This window comes from Anguilla anguilla, chromosome 9, assembly GCF_013347855.1.
Source record: "Anguilla anguilla isolate fAngAng1 chromosome 9, fAngAng1.pri, whole genome shotgun sequence".
Classification (NCBI taxonomy): domain Eukaryota; kingdom Metazoa; phylum Chordata; class Actinopteri; order Anguilliformes; family Anguillidae; genus Anguilla; species Anguilla anguilla.
The window spans coordinates 7,031,289-7,048,086 of record NC_049209.1 but is presented as its reverse complement, the minus strand read 5'-3'; the positions used below and the strand labels follow the sequence as shown (position 1 = coordinate 7,048,086).

Genomic DNA, 16,798 nt, shown 5'->3' with positions numbered 1-16,798 from the left:
ACCGTTCCCCGGGGGGGGGGGGGGGGGGGGGGGGGGGTATTTGTGCCTCTGTCAGCTGTTTTTTGGGAGCGCTTCCCCGTGTGCTGATGCTGTGGATCGGGAGGCTAACGCGGGTCTGGGCCCGGCGCCGCACGCCGCAAGCAGCGAGCGGCACCGGGGTTCTGGAGCGTTCAGCGCGAGGGCGCTCGTCTTCCGGACCGCGGCCGAGGGGCCCCTTTAAGGAACCGGGAACCAGGGGGTTCTGGAGCAGGCCCCGCCCGGTGTGGGGCGGTGCTGCTTGGTGAAGCTTCGCTGGTATCCTCTCTCTGGTGGGTGGGGGGGGGATAGATTCAGTTAGCGGTGTTTGGTCTGCGCGTGCGTGTGAGGGACGGGACGAGCAGGGGCGCTGCGGCGGCTGGGCTTTGGGAGGCAGGAGCGCCGATGCTCGATGGGGCAGGAGCGGCGGTGCTCGATGGGACAGGAGCGGCGGTGCTCGATGGGACAGGAGCGGCGATGCTCGATGGGACAGGAGCGGCGGTGCTCGATGGGACAGGAGCGGCGGTGCTCGATGGGACAGGAGCGGCGGTGCTCGATGGGACAGGAGCGGCGATGCTCGATGGGACAGGAGCGGCGGTGCTCGATGGGACAGGAGCGGCGATGCTCGATGGGACAGGAGCGGCGGTGCTCGATGGGACAGGAGCGGCGATGCTCGATGGGACAGGAGCGGCGATGCTCGATGGGACAGGAGCGGCGATGCTCGATGGGACAGGGGCGGCGATGCTCGTGCCGAATCGGCCCCCGGGAGCCTAACGCCGTTCTCGCGCCCCAGAGCTTCGCTGCCGCAGCGGAGAGAACGGGGCCCGCAAAGCGGCGGCGGCGCGTCAGGAAATCCCCGGGTGGTTTCGTGAAAAATGTTTTTCTTTTTCTCTTTTCTCTCTCATCTTTCCCCCTCCCTCCCTCCCTCCCTCTCTTTCACCCGCGTTGACCTTTTAGGTTATTTTATGCTTTCCCTCTCTCGCCTGTTACTGGAGTCACTTGATGTCCAAAGATGAGTTCTTGCATAGAAGAAAGACTTGTCCTTCTCTCAGAAGACTCTGCTCTGCTTTGTTCAGTGATGACATCAGAAGCGAGCCCCAAAGTTATTGATAGCGACAGGGGTCGAGAATGCGCTTTCGCATGCTTTCTCCAATGGAAACAATCCACGTTTCTTACATATTTTTGATGGGTGAGGCTTTAGATGAGGCCAAAATTTATCTGCGATGCTCCTACAACAATTTCTTTGCCCGCTGCTATTATAAATATAATTAAATTTTCATTTCGTTTTTTGAGCTGGATAAATGTCCCCACTGCAGATTTTGGTGTTGTTGATCAGAGTTTCCCTTTGCGGTTTTTTGGCAAGAGTCCTGACGCCTCAAATCGTGATGCAGATGGTTTAGGGTGTGAATTCCTGTCTTGATTCCTGTCACTTCGTGCACTGGTGTTGACGGTTAAAGTCAACATCTTACAGTTCTTCTGCCCACTTGTGGTTTCGATTAAATCAATAATTATTTACATAGTTTTCCAGTAGGCCCACCTGATGCCTTAAACAGTGTATCCGTCAAGTCTTATTTGCTGCGTCAGAGAGTGTTACTAATATCCATGCTCCATGAAGGCCTGGATAAGCAAATAAGGAAAAATATTATATTTTAACGCAGTGTATAGTTCTTTTTAGAATGTTTCATCGGACATGGCAAAGCTAATGGCCCATTAGCCTGCGCTACATTAAGATGTATCATATGTGTTGTGTGTTGTGATGCACTGTTATTTTCAAAATGCCGTCAATTGACTTTGCTTGTGGACCAAATTTAACAATCGAATGTTACAGTTTTAACAGTAACCAGCTTCATTTAGCCTCACTTATCAATAAGCAAATTTGTCCATAATTAGAATTTTATGCTGAAGGGAGTTGAAGGGCTTCGCAATTTCCAAATAAGATCTTCTTTGGATTTTTGCAGTTTGGGAAGACAATCATAAGTGCCTTGATCTGAACTTGAACTTGTTCAGGTTTTAAAGAAAGCGAGTTTTACGATCTCTGAGATCAAGAGAATTTTCTTTGGGTCCGAGCCAGTCATTTATTTTTCTTTCTTGCCGTCTGTTTCTGTTTCATCTTGACTTAACGCCATCATGGTGTATCCTTATTGGTTGTTCTAATATTGAATCACGTGCATTTTCAGTGGACCTGAACTCTCATGGCCCAGTGCACACAATTGGGATTGCACTGCATTTTCACTGTAGCTTCTAGTGCTTCACCCAGAAGGGGAAGCTCGTTTAACGTGGGAATTTGCTTAGTCATTTACAGTGCATTTTACAGACATCTCTTTGTACTGATGCAACCTTCCCCAAATCCATTCACAGAAAATTCCTCCACCCGCTGACACGGTCCCCTGTTTATTTACCACTCGCAATCCGAAAAGCGATCGTCCGCGTTTGCGTTTAATTCAGTTACGCCGTCAGTAGCTCCCTCTCCCTCCGACAGATAAGAATGAGGAACGCTGCTCTCGTCGAGCGAGGCGATCGATGTCTTTTAATACGATTAGCGCTTGGCTGGCGGGGGGGGGGGAGGCCGGAGGGGGCGCGCGGTGCAGGGGGGGGCACGGGTCCGGAGAGCCCCGGCAGGCGCCCGCCGTCCACGGCGCTGGCGATCCTCGGGCCTCCTCCGCACGCCGCCCACGCCGGCGGGATTCTCTCTCTCTCTCTCTCTCTCTCTCTCTCTCTCTCTCTCTCTCTCTCTCTCTCTCTCTCCCTCTCTCTCTCTCTCTCTCTCCCTCTCTCTCCCTCTCTCTCTCTCTCTCCCTCTCTCTCTCTACCTCTGTCTCTCCCTCTCTCGCTCTCTTGCTCTCTCACTCTCTCTCTCTCTCTCTCTCGCTCTCTCACTCTCTCTCTCTCTCCCTCTCTCTCTCTCTCTCTCTCTCCCTCTCTCTCTCTCTCTCTCTCTCTCTCTCTCTCTCTCGCCGCTCGCGTGCGGAAGAGGCCCTTTTGTGTCGGCGGCGCGCCGGTCCACCGCGCTCTTCGAGGCCGCCGCGTTCTCTACGCCCGACGAGCCGAGAAAGGCTGTCACCCGCCCCCCATTGTTCCCCCGCCCCTTCGGCGGGGCTGGTGGCTGGTGGGAGGGAACGGTGATACCTGGCGCCCCCCCGCCGCCGCCGCGCCGCCCCGTGTAACGGAACCCGCGCCGATGGAGAGGGGAGATAGCGGGATTCGGAACACCGGAGAGCTTTGTGGGACCAGGGCTTTGTCTTGTCCAGCGCAAACCGACACTGCCTCGTCCACCTGAGGTTCATTCACGGCGCTCCTCCCGCCACACACACACACGCACACAATGTCAGTCCAGAGGCATGCTGGGAGAGAGGGGAGGAGTCATGAGTGTCCCTGTGTCCCCCTTTTTAAACTAGCGCTGTTTAAATTTTAACGAACCTCTCCCTGCACTCGACACTTTATCACAGTGCCACGGAGAGCTCTGCTGTCTGTCAGCGCTCGCCATGAGGAACAGCATCGAGCTCGGCCGCACCTCCTTTTGCTTTCTGTCTGGCTTCACTCTGTTTCTCTATTTCTCCTCCCCCCCCCGCCCCCCCTGCCGTCCACCCTCCAGTAATCTGCTGCCTGAGAAACAGAAACAGGCTGTGTGATTGTGTGACTGTGTGACTGTGTTCCTTCAGACGGTCACGATTCTGCCTCATCTCGTTTGCCGCTCGAGGCTCTGGTTTAGCTGCATGTCTCCCCCCGCTGTGGGGTGCGCTGGTCCCTCTCCGCGCTGCGTGCCGCACCCCTGCCGTAGCCCTGGCCTTACGGCCGCACCCGCTCTGTGGAAGCAGGGAAAGCTCAGCTTCAGCGAGGTCGGGTGTGGTTGGGCGAAGCTTGGCGAAGTTCAGAGAGCTTCAGTAAGGTTCACTGAGGTTGGGGGAGGGCGTATGAAGTTCACTGAGGTTCATTGAGGTTGGGTAAGCTTGGGTGAGTTTGGGTGAGGGGTTGGGTGAGGTTCAGTGGGGCTTCAGTGATGTTGGGTGCATACAGGTGGTATTGGGTGAGGTTGGGTAAGCTTGGGTGAAGTTGGATGAAGGGTTGGGTGAGGTTCAGTGTGGCTGGGTAGGTTTGGGTGGGGGTTTGGGTGATGTTCAGTGGGGCTGGGTAAGTTTGGGTGAGGGGTTGGGTGAGGTTCAGTGATGTTGGGTGAGTTTCAGTGGGGCTGGGTGAGGTTCAGTGATGTTGGGTGCATACAGGTGGTATTGGGTGCAGTTGAATGATATTGGGTGAGGTTGGCTAAGCTTGGGTGAGGGGTTGGGTGAGGTTCAGTGGGGTTGGGTAAGCTTGGGTGAGGTTGGGGGAGGCGTTGGGTGAGGTTCAGTGATGTTGGGTACAGTCAGGTGGTATAGGGTGAGGTTGGGTAAGCTTGGGTGAGGTTGAGGGAGGGGTTGGGTGAGGTTGGGTGAGGTTGGGGGAGGGGTTGGGTGAGGTTCAGTGATGTTGGGTGAGGTTCAGTGGGGTTGGGTAAGCTTGGATGAGGTTGGGGTAGGTCCTGCATTAAACGTGCTGCAGCACATTTAACACACAGCCGAAGTCTCATTTGCAGCCTCGTGCTCTTCGTCGCTGAGCTGCAGACAGGCCAGCAGCGCTCGATGGTGGAGTCGCTCACAGCAGGTTGCCATGTAGTGATATTGAACAGCACAGGAGCGGGGGAGGGGGGGTGGACACAGGGCTGTGGAGGGGAGGGTGAACCATGGTTTTTCAGCAGTGACAGGGTGTGGAGGAGGAGGAGGAGGAGGAGGGATTGTGCTTGGCAACCCCGGTCGCACTGCCGGAGAAGAATCCCGCTCTCATTATAGCACTGATTAGCCAGGGCGAGGGGGGGGGAGGGGGGGAGGGGGGGGGGTGAGAAAGGGCTGGCTGCTGGGCTCTGATAGCCGTGCCGCGGTGCGTCAGCAAAGCTGCTGTCAGCCCCCCTCTGATTGGCCAGGGCTGCTGGTGTCATCGTGCCCAGCCTCTTGCGTCATTGGCCTCCGTGCTGCAGAGGTGTCGGCACAGCGCGTCCTCATAAAAAATGTTTAAAAAAAGAAGGAAAAACCTTCGGTCAAGATCCTGCAGGACTGGCGGGGGGGGGGGGGGGGAGTGTATGTGCTTGAGAGCGCGGGGTGGGGGGGTAGGATGGGGTGGTTGGGGGGGGGGGTGGGGGTGTGTGTGTCAGCACAGGCCGGAGAAGGAGAAGGCCGGCATCCCCATGGATTCAGTGTTTTGCAGTGGGCCGCTGTGCAATGCCTCGGCACATTTAAGTGAAGCCGGCTTCTCCTTCCACTGTTTATTATGCCGAAAGCTTGTGACGTGCAGCACGGACGGGAGCTCCGCAGTCTCACGAAAAAAAAGGGACGAGCATTTTCCGGAGCCCTCTTGAGCGGCCAGATCGGATGACAGCGAGCTGATGTTTTCATTGCTCCGCACGTATTGGACGCTGGTGCTTTTGAACCAGGGGAGCGCGTGGAGGAAAAAACAAGCAAGCGGGGCGTGGGATGGAGCCGCAGGGCCCGGCCCGCGTCTGTTAGCCTCGCTGTGAACTTTGCCTTTCAGGCCCGTGATGTCACAGTGCCCCACCATCAGCGCTGCAATGTTCCGATGACACTTGGTTGCCATGCCAGCAGTACAGACGCCCCCATGAGAAGGCAAGCTCGCTGTACTCTTCCATATAATAACAGCTATTTATATCTGTTTGACGGCCCAGTTTGCTGGAGGGGAAAGCAGAAAAAAAGATGGTGGAGCGGGCTGGCTGATGTCTGACAGCCTGTGTGAGGACAATGACTAGAAGAGAGAATTATATACCGAATTATTTTATGGTGCAGTTTGTGATTTCTGTCTCATGCTGTGTAGTCTTTCTGAGGTTGTTGTAGTGAGAGACAGCAAAGAGAATTTTGGTGGTGTTGTCTTTGTTTGTGTGACAAAAGGGGCTGCCCCACAGGGGGCAATGAAGTAGAGCAGACTTCTTGTGGTGTCTGCATGTATGTATGTGTGTGCATATATGTGTGTATGTTTATATACTGTGAGCTTCATAACGTTTGAGATAAAGACACATTTTCTCTTGATTTGGCTCCGTACTCCACAATTTTAGATTTGTAATGAAATAATTCACATGTGGTTAAAGTGCACATTCTCAGATCTTATTTAAGGGTATTTTTTATACGTTTTTCGCCAAACAATACTTTTTATGCATTGTCCCCCCATTTCAGGGCACCATAATGTGTGGGGCAAATGGCTTAGTGCTGATTAATCAGGTGTGTTCATTTGGTCCCATAGTGCAGGTATAAGAGAGCTCACTGTATCTAGTTTTGATTCTCGCCTTTTGATTGCCTTTGGAGTCTGTTATTGGCCTTTTTTCCCGACATGTGGTATGTGTATATATACTGTACATAAATACACGTTGCAAGAACAGCTAAATGTGCAAAATTTTGTCAAGAAGGGCATTAATCTAAGTCTCTTATAGTGGTCAGGGCTTTTTCAGTATTATCTCAGGCTGCCAGTTGCAGTTTATCTGTTCAAAGTTAAGTTCAAAGTTTTTACCCACACAAAATACACATAATTTAAGATCTAATACTGGACTGCATTTCAAGGTACCTAATGTGCGGACAGAAGCCGGCAAGGGGAGTCTGTTTTATTATGGCCCCTGGTCTTGGCATGAGCTGCAGGTTAAGCTCAATCTTGGCACACTCATTTCCTTGGCTGCCTATTTTAAAAAAAAGATGTCAGAAATCTTAACTGGTAATTGCACCTGTTTTAATACTTAATCCGTCATGCCGTGCTGGCTACATGTATGTATCTCTGTCACTCTGTTTGTGTATGTATCCTATCATGACCCCTAGTAGCTGTGCCTGCTTTGTACTGTATTGTGTTTTATTTTCATGTGCTGTTTCTCCTTGTAATATCTTTTTAACTGAGCTGCCCTCTTGGCCAGGTCTCCCTCGTAAGAGAGATTCTGTCTCAGTGGGGCTCTCCCGGTGAAATAGAGGTTAAATGAAATTCATTTGCGCGACTCCGCCGCGTTTATTACACAACAGCCATGTGTGCAGCGTGCGGCTGCTTGGAAAAATGTGGCCCGCAGACAGTGCCGCTGGACTGCGGCAGCCGTCGTAGACGTCCCTGCAATAAAAGACAAGGATCTCTAATCCTGAAAGTGGCCATTGTTGGACGGAGGGGACGTGTCTCCAGGAGCGATCGTATCTCTGGGAGTGACGGGCGGCGAGGCTTTTGCCCTTTGTAAGATCCAGATTTAGATGGGGGCCCTCTGTTCCAGAACGGCGCTTTTAAGCTGAGCTTGTCAAATGTCAGACCTTTAGTGCGACGGGGATGGGAATCGGATGCTCTCTGCTCCATCAGGCTGACTGATCCTGATGAAATCGAGAATTTGACCTCCCTCTTCAGGGGCAGGCCTGATAGGGATGGACTAAAAAAAAGAATTTGCATTAACCATGACACTGGGGACTTGAACCAAGCCTGTGCCGCACTACATCTGTGTGTTTCCTGCACGGGCACCTCCTCCTTTTTTGTGAAGATGAACACCACATGGCTTCTATTTGTGATAAACCGCTCTTTCTCACTTTAGACCCAATAGCTGGAAGACGCTACCCACAATGCGGCCTTGATCACACAGGGGATTTCCTCAGCAGGCAACATCGAGGTCTCTCCCCTTGCCAGAGTTCTGCTAACATCAGGGGACCTTGAAGCTGCAAATGCCATTTGGTTCACCTTCATTAGTCAGGGGAGGCCTGGTTGTCTTTTCAGGTATCTCACTGATTTTCCCCCTGACATTCAGGAAGTTTTACATTACATTACATTACAGGCATTTAGCAGACGCTCTTATCCAGAGCGACTTACACAAGTTTTTTACATAGCATTTTACATTGCATCCATTTATACAGCTGGATATATACTGAAGCAATTTCGGTTAAGTACCTTGCTCAAGGGTACAACGGCAGTGTCCTTACCCGGGAATCGAACCTGCGACCTTTCGGTTACAAGCCCAGTTCCTTACCCACTGTGCTACACTCCGTTTTAAGGGTGCATTATGTAGGATTTTGCGATCCTTGTAGACTCCATGTTTGTGATCCCCACTCACACCTCCTTCGTCCTCAGCCCCACCCACACGTTCGTTGAGGACACACCCTCGAGCGCGGCAAGCAAAATGTCAAGCGAAGAGGTGAGGGGGTCAGGGATATCGAAAATAGCATTTTTTGCAACGTGAATAATTCCATATAGATGGTAACAGTAATTAGTCAGTGTTATAACAATCTATACACTGAATGAATGCACCCCTTAGTGCATGGGAACATCATACGGTAGCTACTCTGTAGTGCCGGTGCAGCTATTTAGTGTTTTTCCTCATTTGGTATTTAGCTATTCTAGGCCCTGTTTCACAAAGCAGGATTACCGAGTTAGCTGGATAACTACTGCAGTAAAACTCAGAACCCTCCCAAATCTGGAGCATGGACTGAAAAAGAGCTGTTCTGGGTTGTATTCCACGCACTTATCCAGCTAACTCAGTAATCCTGCTTCCTGAAATACCCCCTGGACATTTAGTTATAATTGGGATGTAAACACGGAATCGCGTGTGGAACATTAAGCAACATTAGCAGCCCTTAGGTCAATCATACTGTGACTAGCTAATATACGTATAAAGTTAATGATTTTTTCATGAAGTTATCCCATAGACTTTTCAAAGTTTGGTAGCATGCATGCCGTATCAAAGTTATTTCCGCTTGATTGAAATAAATGCAGGTGAATTACCCAGCTAGCTATGTTGCAACTATAAAGAGTATCAGCAGTTCCCATGGGGGGGGGGGGGGGGGGGAGACATCTTGTTGGAAGGACAGGATTTGATTCAAAAGCTACCCAACCTTAGGCATCTAGCTGCATAAGGCTGACTGACTAGCTGAAAGCAACCCTTACAGGTCTAACCGAAAACGGGCCATATCGCCGTCACTATTCATCCTGTTCAGCTGACTAAAAGTAACTTCGAGGCCGACTGTAGTTTTTGAACGAGCCCTGTCGCCTTGTCTTTTTGCTTCGCTGTATCCGGGCTTCTTTGCATCTGCTGTTGCAGCAGCTGGCTTGCAACCAACAGTTTGTCAGAATCTGATCCCAAACCACAGCCTCTGTAGCCACGCCCACCCCTCCCCACACAGAAAAGGGCACCGCGTCCAGAAACGTCCCAAACACATTTACAGGTAGAAGGTGCACAAATTCGAGTAACATCTGTAAAGACTGAGATTGCCAGTGCATCATAAATAGATATGCCTCTACATAGTTATAATATTTTCAAATAATAATCCTGCACGGAATGCCTTTAAGAAAAAAAAGAAGAGAGAAAGAGAGGGGAATTTGTTTTGTAACCTCTGCGAAAGGTGTGAGATTGTAGTCACGCTGACCTTCTGAGATTGGTCGTGGTCACTTTCCCACGGCCTTGGATTGGTCCTAAATAGGTATCTTAGCATGAGAACTGGCCACTCCAGATCGCTATTGGTGATATTCTGAGTAATCTGAGACTCATCTTGATTTGTAAAGTAGCTCTAGGGTTCTCTTTGGCATTGCCCGTCCAGCTCATACCTTTATCCCCTGCAGGCCTTCAGGCAATGTCTCCACAGCAGCTCTCACGAGTCACGATGAGTGACTCACGAAAAGGAACGGGCTCCTGGTGGCCAAATTCTTGCGACTTGCAATCGTTTCTGATATTCCTTACCTCTTAACCTGCCCCTCCCTCATTTTCCTCTGTGTTCTGTCGCCACCTGCAGGTGAAGCTGGTGAAGTACATCTGCAAGCAGCTGCAGTGCAAACAGAAAGTGCCGGAAAGCGAGAGGCCCCAGGCTCTGGAGGGCTACCCGCGGCTTGGGGACTGGCTGCGCACCATCAACCTGCGACCTGAACTTATAGAGGTGCGGTGTGTGTGTGTGTGCGTGTGTGTGTGTGTGTGTGTGTGTGTGTGTGTGTGTGTGTGTGTGTGTGCGTGTGTGTGTGCACACGCATGTGTGTGTGTGTGCGTGTGTGTGTGTGTGTGTGTGTGTGTGTGTGCCTATGTCTGTGCGTGCGTGCGTGTGTGTGTGTGTGTGATCGCGTGTGTGTGTGCACGCGCATGTGTGTGTGTGCCTGTGTCTGTGCACGCGCGCGCACATGCTTGTGTGTGTAAGAATGTTGCTTCCTGTTATTAGCGTATTTCATTGAGAGATGAAGTATCATCCCTAGAAGTGTCAACAGTGCTCTGTCACTAATGGAAAACACAAAAAGGGCTGTCATGGTAAAAGCTTATATAATTAAATATGCGTATGAATATCACTGTGTGTTTGTACGTGAGTCTGTGTGTCTGCTTGTGTGTTAATTAAATACAGCGTCCATGTGAGTGTGCTCATTTCAGCCTTGTGGCACGGCTGTTGTTAATGTATTGCGTTTGTCGGTGAGAGGCCTCGTCGGTCAGTCGGGGTCTTGTTTGCTGTTATCTGTGAGTGCCTCCGGGGAGGGCGAGCTGGCTGCCCCAGCAGGATAATCAGGCGAGCGGAGCGCGTTCCCACTACAGGAAACCACCCCGGAGAGCTGAATGTTTGTCCTGGGTCAAAGAACAAAGATTTGCGTGAGTCATGGGAGGAACTCCAGAATGTGACGTCTGTTGGGGGCCAGTGATGTTCGCCTGACACGAGTGAATAAGTGAGCCATTGACTCAGACAGCGTATGTCTCGGTGACAGGGCAACTTCTCTTTTGGTATGATTTTTCGCACACATACAACTATGCAGTTTACTGTTCCCACACATTATACTGGCCAGTCCCTGCCTGAATGGCGGATCTTTCAGAAAAAAAGAAACGGTGTTTATGGAATTGCCTGTTTCAGGGCAATTAACTCTCTCTAACTCTATCTTGCGACTGCACGCCAAGCGTGGGTTTGGCCCGTGTGTGTTTACATACAGGGAAGAAGAGCGCACAAGATGGGAAAAAAACATCGCTTTAATAGAACCCTTCCCTGAAGCGAGGTCACCGCGCTCCCCAGTGCTCGGCCAGAGGCGCTGCAGCGAACGGTGGCGCTGTCTCGTCTGTGTCTCTGTCCCCTCCGTAAAACACAAGCAGGGAGAGACAGCCAGCGAAAGACAAAAAAGAAAAGGCGTTCCTGTCTCATGTGCGAGACAGAAAGGACCTAGTGCTTTGCGTGCGAGTGCGTGAGTGTGTGTGTGTGTGTGCGTGTGCGTGTGCGCGTGTGTGTGTGTGTGTGTGTGAGAGAGAGAGAGAGAGAGAGAGAGAGATATTTGTTGAGTCAGCTGACTGTCAGAAGGCCTGTCTGTTGAGTGTGGCAGCGGTGGGCATTTCGGGAGCACGGCCCTGGCCTGAGGTGCCGTCATCTGCCACCTGTGAACCATGCCGAGGAGACCCCACAGCCCTGTGAGCTCAGACCAGCACCCCACAGCACTGTGAGCTCAGACCAAAACCCCACAGCACTGTGAGCTCAGACCAGCACCCCACAGCACTGTGAGCTCAGACCAGCACCCCACAGCACTGTGAGCTCAGACCAAAACCCACAGCACTGTGAGCTCAGACCAAAACCCCACAGCACTGTGAGCTCAGACCAACACCCCACAGCACTGTGAGCTCAGACCAAAACCCACAGCACTGTGAGCTCAGACCAAAACCCCACAGCACTGTGAGCTCAGACCAAAACCCACAGCACTGTGAGCTCAGACCAAAACCCCACAGCACTGTGAGCTCAGACCAAAACCCACAGCACTGTGAGCTCAGACCAAAACCCCACAGCACTGTGAGCTCAGACCAACACCCCACAGCACTGTGAGCTCAGACCAGCACCCCACAGCACTGTGAGCTCAGACCAAAACCCCACAGCACTGTGAGCTCAGACCAAAACCCCACAGCACTGTGAGCTCAGACTAAAACCCACAGCACTGTGAGCTCAGACCAACACCCCACAGCACTGTGAGCTCAGACCAGCACCCACAGCACTGTGAGCTCAGACCAACACCCCACAGCACTGTGAGCTCAGACCAAAACCCACAGCACTGTGAGCTCAGACCAACACCCCACAGCACTGTGAGCTCAGACCAGTACCCCACAGCACTGTGAGCTCAGACCAAAACCCACAGCACTGTGAGCTCAGACCAAAACCCACAGCACTGTGAGCTCAGACCAAAACCCCACAGCACTGTGAGCTCAGACCAACACCCCACAGCACTGTGAGCTCAGACCAAAACCCACAGCACTGTGAGCTCAGACCAAAACCCCACAGCACTGTGAGCTCAGACCAAAACCCACAGCACTGTGAGCTCAGACCAAAACCCCACAGCACTGTGAGCTCAGACCAAAACCCACAGCACTGTGAGCTCAGACCAAAACCCCACAGCACTGTGAGCTCAGACCAACACCCCACAGCACTGTGAGCTCAGACCAGCACCCCACAGCACTGTGAGCTCAGACCAAAACCCCACAGCACTGTGAGCTCAGACTAAAACCCACAGCACTGTGAGCTCAGACCAACACCCCACAGCACTGTGAGCTCAGACCAGCACCCACAGCACTGTGAGCTCAGACCAACACCCCACAGCACTGTGAGCTCAGACCAAAACCCACAGCACTGTGAGCTCAGACCAACACCCCACAGCACTGTGAGCTCAGACCAACACCCCACAGCACTGTGAGCTCAGACCAGCACCCCACAGCACTGTGAGCTCAGACCAAAACCCACAGCACTGTGAGCTCAGACCAAAACCCCACAGCACTGTGAGCTCAGACCAACACCCCACAGCACTGTGAGCTCAGAACAACACCCCACAGCACTGTGAACTTGTTCTGACCCTTTAAAAGAGGCAAGGTCAGCGGTGGTGCATGGGGTTTAAGTGGAGATGAGTGGAGGTTCTGGGTGAGGGTATGGGGAGAGTCAGGTGGGGCTTAGGGAAGCAGTGGGTGGGGGGCGTGGGAGGGAGGAATTGGCGCACTCGGCTGTTTTGGTACAGTGGCCGTGGTGACGTTCCTGGATGGACCCCAGACACGGCACCGCTCCTAATCCGCGGAATGTGCCTCGTCAGCCACTCTCTCCCCCTCTCTCCCGCCGCTCTATTTTTACACCCTGCCAAGTGGTCCGTCTGTCCGCCCCCATGGCCATACCGCAGGAGAAACTGGACAGAGCAGGATCACCCTCAGAGTGAGAGAGAGAGAGAGAGAGAGAGAGAGAGCTAGAGTGTGTGTGTGAGAGAGTGAGAGAGAGAGAGAGTGATTGGGAGTGAGAGAGAGCTAGACTGTGTGTGAGAGAGCGAGAGAGACAGAGCTAGAGAGAGAGAGAGAGTGTGTGTGTGAGACAGAGTGAGAGAGAATGAGTGGGAGAGCGAGAGTGAGAGAGACAGAGAGAGAGCTAGAGTGTGTGTGTGAGAGAGAGTGAGAGAGAGAGAGCGAGCGAGCGAGCGGCTTCTCTGGCCTGCGGATAGAGGCAGCCCATGGGTAAGAGCCCTTTGGGATTTGTGCTCCGGAGAGAGAGAGCCACCAGCATTGCGCGTCCCGCGTGCCTCCCTGCCCCGCCCCGCCCTGCCCTGCCCCGCCCTGCCCCGCCCCGCCCTGTGCCCTCTCTTCCCGAGCCTTCTCTCCTGGGTCTGCTCGGAGCGCGTGGGACGTCAGGCCGTACCACAAGCCTCCACGCCGTGATGACCCGCTTTTGTTTATCAAACACCTTTATGCTCTTAAGCTCAGAGAGCCGTCAGGGCTGCAGGTTTGAATCCCTGGCCCTGACGCTGCCGTTGCTCAAGGTACTCATTTACCTGTGCGCCAAAGCCGCCTGGTGTCGGCTGGACGATGGCGTTGCGCGTGTGGATAATGTGATGTGTTGGGCCGCGAAAGCTCCTGGCCCTGTAGTTAGCGGTGTGTGTGTGTGTGTGTGTGTGTGTGTGTGTGTGTGTGTGTGTATAAACAGGGGTTTTTCTCCCTCTCCTGCCGTCAGTTTGTGAGGTCAGGCTGCCGGCGAAGCTGGCTATCTCATGCGCCTCGCTGCGGGAGCGACAGGGGAGTGGGGGGGGGGGGGCGGAGCCTACCGCTAGCGCAGCTGTCTGCCACCGCTGCCCACCCGTCAGAACGAACAGTGGCGGTCGCGTCCAGACCCACCGTTTATAAATCCTTAGCACCTGCCCGTCAGCGGGTGCTAGGCGGTGCTAAAACATTCAAACCCGTCGTATCCGCCGCGCGGGATCACCTCGACCTCGCCGCGCCACGTTAAACGTGCCGCCTGCCCCCCGCACTGCAGCGGCCCGGGACGGGTGCACGGTTACATTACAGGCCAGACGGGGGGGGGGGGGAGGGGGGAGGGGGGGGGGGGGGGGGGCACGATTCGCGGGGAATGAAAAGACGGGAACATGACACCACGCGGCGGCTCTTTTGTCCGAAAACCCGCCGCGCCTTCGGAGAGGGGCGCGCGACGCGGGCCGGCGTTCGCCTCCACGCGGGGGGGGCCCCGCTGAATGAGGCCCGTTGTGCCCGTGACCCACTTACTGCAGCCCGAAAAGGGCCGAGGGGGGTCTGCGTGCCTGCGCGTCGCTGTCGCCGGGCGCGTGGGGGGGCCGGCGCGGGCCTCGGGCGCACAGTAGAGCCCGGCCTTTTAGCGTCGGCGGAGCTGGGCGGGGCTAGCGCAACGTTGCGTAACCGGCCACTTATCTGCGGCCGTTAAATTGCGAAAGAGACCCAGACAGAGCACGGTGTGGACTTAATTGCCCCTGATGGAGACGCTGGGGCTGGGGGGGCGGTGTTGCCAGTTTAGGGCAGGCTGAGGGAGGCGGTGTTGCCAGATGGGGCAGCCTGAGGGAGATGGTGTTGCCAGTTTGGGGCAGGCTGAGGGAGACGGTGTTGCCAGTTGGGGCAGGCTGAGGGAGGCGGTGTTGCCAGTTGGGGCAGGCTGAGGGAGGTGGTGTTGGCAGTTTGGGGCAGGCTGAGGGAGGCGGTGTTGCCAGTTGGGGCAGGCTGAGGGAGGCGGTGTTGCCAGTTGGGGCAGGCTGTGTTCCGTCTGTTCTCTCCTGTCCGCTCGCACGGACGTTGCGGAGTCCACTCACCTGGCTCAGGTGCGTTTAGTCACAACAGTGACTAGTGACTGCATGAACGTAAGCTTCTCTGTTAGGGGATTGGGATTGAGTAACATGTTTTGTTGGGTTTTTTCCATGGAATTTTTTTGTTAATTACATGTATTTTGTGATAGTATCTTTATAGATGAATCTCCAGATTAATGCTTGATAGAGCCACTGGTTGTATACAAAACTGATCACAGGACTGCTGGATCCAGACCTGGGTGTAGTCTTCATCATGACTGTATAAGGGTCTGGCTTTCATGTCAGCTGAAGCATGTCAGGGCCAGGTCAGCTAGTTTTTACCTGCCGTATCTTGGATGGCTGTGCACCTGGACCACCTCAGGCAAATGGCGACAAAATAAGGGACACTTCCCTGAATGACTTGCTGTTATCGTACAGCTTCAGCCTCAGGGCACTTCCCTGAATGACTTGCTGTTATCGTACAACTTCAGCCCAGAGGCACTTCCCTGAATGACTTGCTGTTATCGTACAACTTCAGCCGAGGGGCACTTCCCTGAATGACTTGCTGTTATCGTACAGCTTCAGTCGAGGGGCACTTCCCTGAATGACTTGCTGTTATCGTACAACTTCAGCCGAGGGGCACTTCCCTGAGCGATCCACTTGGGATGGACAACATGCCATTTTTTCAGTATATTAGTGAATGAGTCCACACAGATGTATGCCAGTCTGCAGTACTTTCATCAATGGTAGGCATATTTTATTGTTTTTCATCCACTAAATATAAAAAAACTGCACATTGCAACATGATATGATAAAGAATTTGTATTATAAACTTAAGGTGAATTGTCTGTTTTGAATGAAACTCATACCTTTTCATTTAAAAAAATGTGACATGACCTTGCAGACAACACATGCAGAGAAGTTTGTGGAAACACACGATGGCATCAGAGCCAAGTGAAACCTCTCAGCCTGTCAATCACATGGGAGCTGCCGGGCCTCGCTGCTGATGTCACATCAACACCCACAGCACCAGTTAGGCGTGGTATTGTTTTATTTTTTTCCCTGGAAGAATATCACGTGGCCTCTGAAGTGTGGAAGTTTTCTCCCGGCTGCGGTGTGATTAAAGAAAATAAAAAAGAGGCCCAAGAGAGCCGAAACACCGCTTGGCGGTGGTGATTGTAATTACCCTTAAAGAGGGTTTGGCCCTGCCCGTAAGTTCGTTTGATTTAATTACACACCCTCAGCAGCTCCCTTTGTCTGCGGGACTGCGGTGAGGGATTCAGGAGGGAATGAGGGCCAATGCCCGTGGCCTGTGATGTTTTCCTCAGAGGGAGGGAGGATCGTGACGGGGGGGGGGGGGTTCTGGGGAGGAGCCCGGCTCCCCCCCCCCCCCCCCCCCCGGTCCTTAGCCAGGAGGAGGTCGGGACCGCGCGCCTCCCTCAGCTGTTAAAACTTGCTCGGTGGGAGGGAAGGTAGGAAAGGGGGAGGGAGCTAGCGGAGGGTGGGAGGGGCGGGACGGAGTGAGACTGGTTTTGGGAGAACGTTCTCACACTGCGGCTCAGGCTGGGAAATAAGGAGCACTGGAGTTCTGTGACTGGGATAAAACAGAGCGTCCCACAGAGCTTGTCAACCTGCGATTTCCCGATGGTACGTACACAAAATATACGGTTTTCATTATTATTTATATTTAAAAAATTCCTGCTGCTATTGGCTTGGCTTTTTTCCAGAAATGTATTTTTCCATGTTTTCTCATTTCCTGCCG

General features: G+C 53.1%; 1 protein-coding gene across 5 annotated transcripts in view; it reads left to right on the top strand.

Annotated features, from left to right (window-relative positions):
* Nucleotides 1-16,798, top strand: part of ksr1a (kinase suppressor of ras 1a) — a 51,855-nt gene that overhangs the window by 16,972 nt on the left and 18,085 nt on the right. For 4 of the 5 annotated variants that reach the window (XM_035434068.1, XM_035434070.1, XM_035434069.1 and 1 more), the window contains exon 2: nt 9,783-9,923. In XM_035434068.1, the coding sequence (XP_035289959.1) occupies nt 9,783-9,923 (141 nt within the window). Of the gene's footprint in view, nt 1-9,782; nt 9,924-16,569; nt 16,684-16,798 lie in introns of those variants that run through there. The other variant, XM_035434071.1, reaches the window with a different exon arrangement.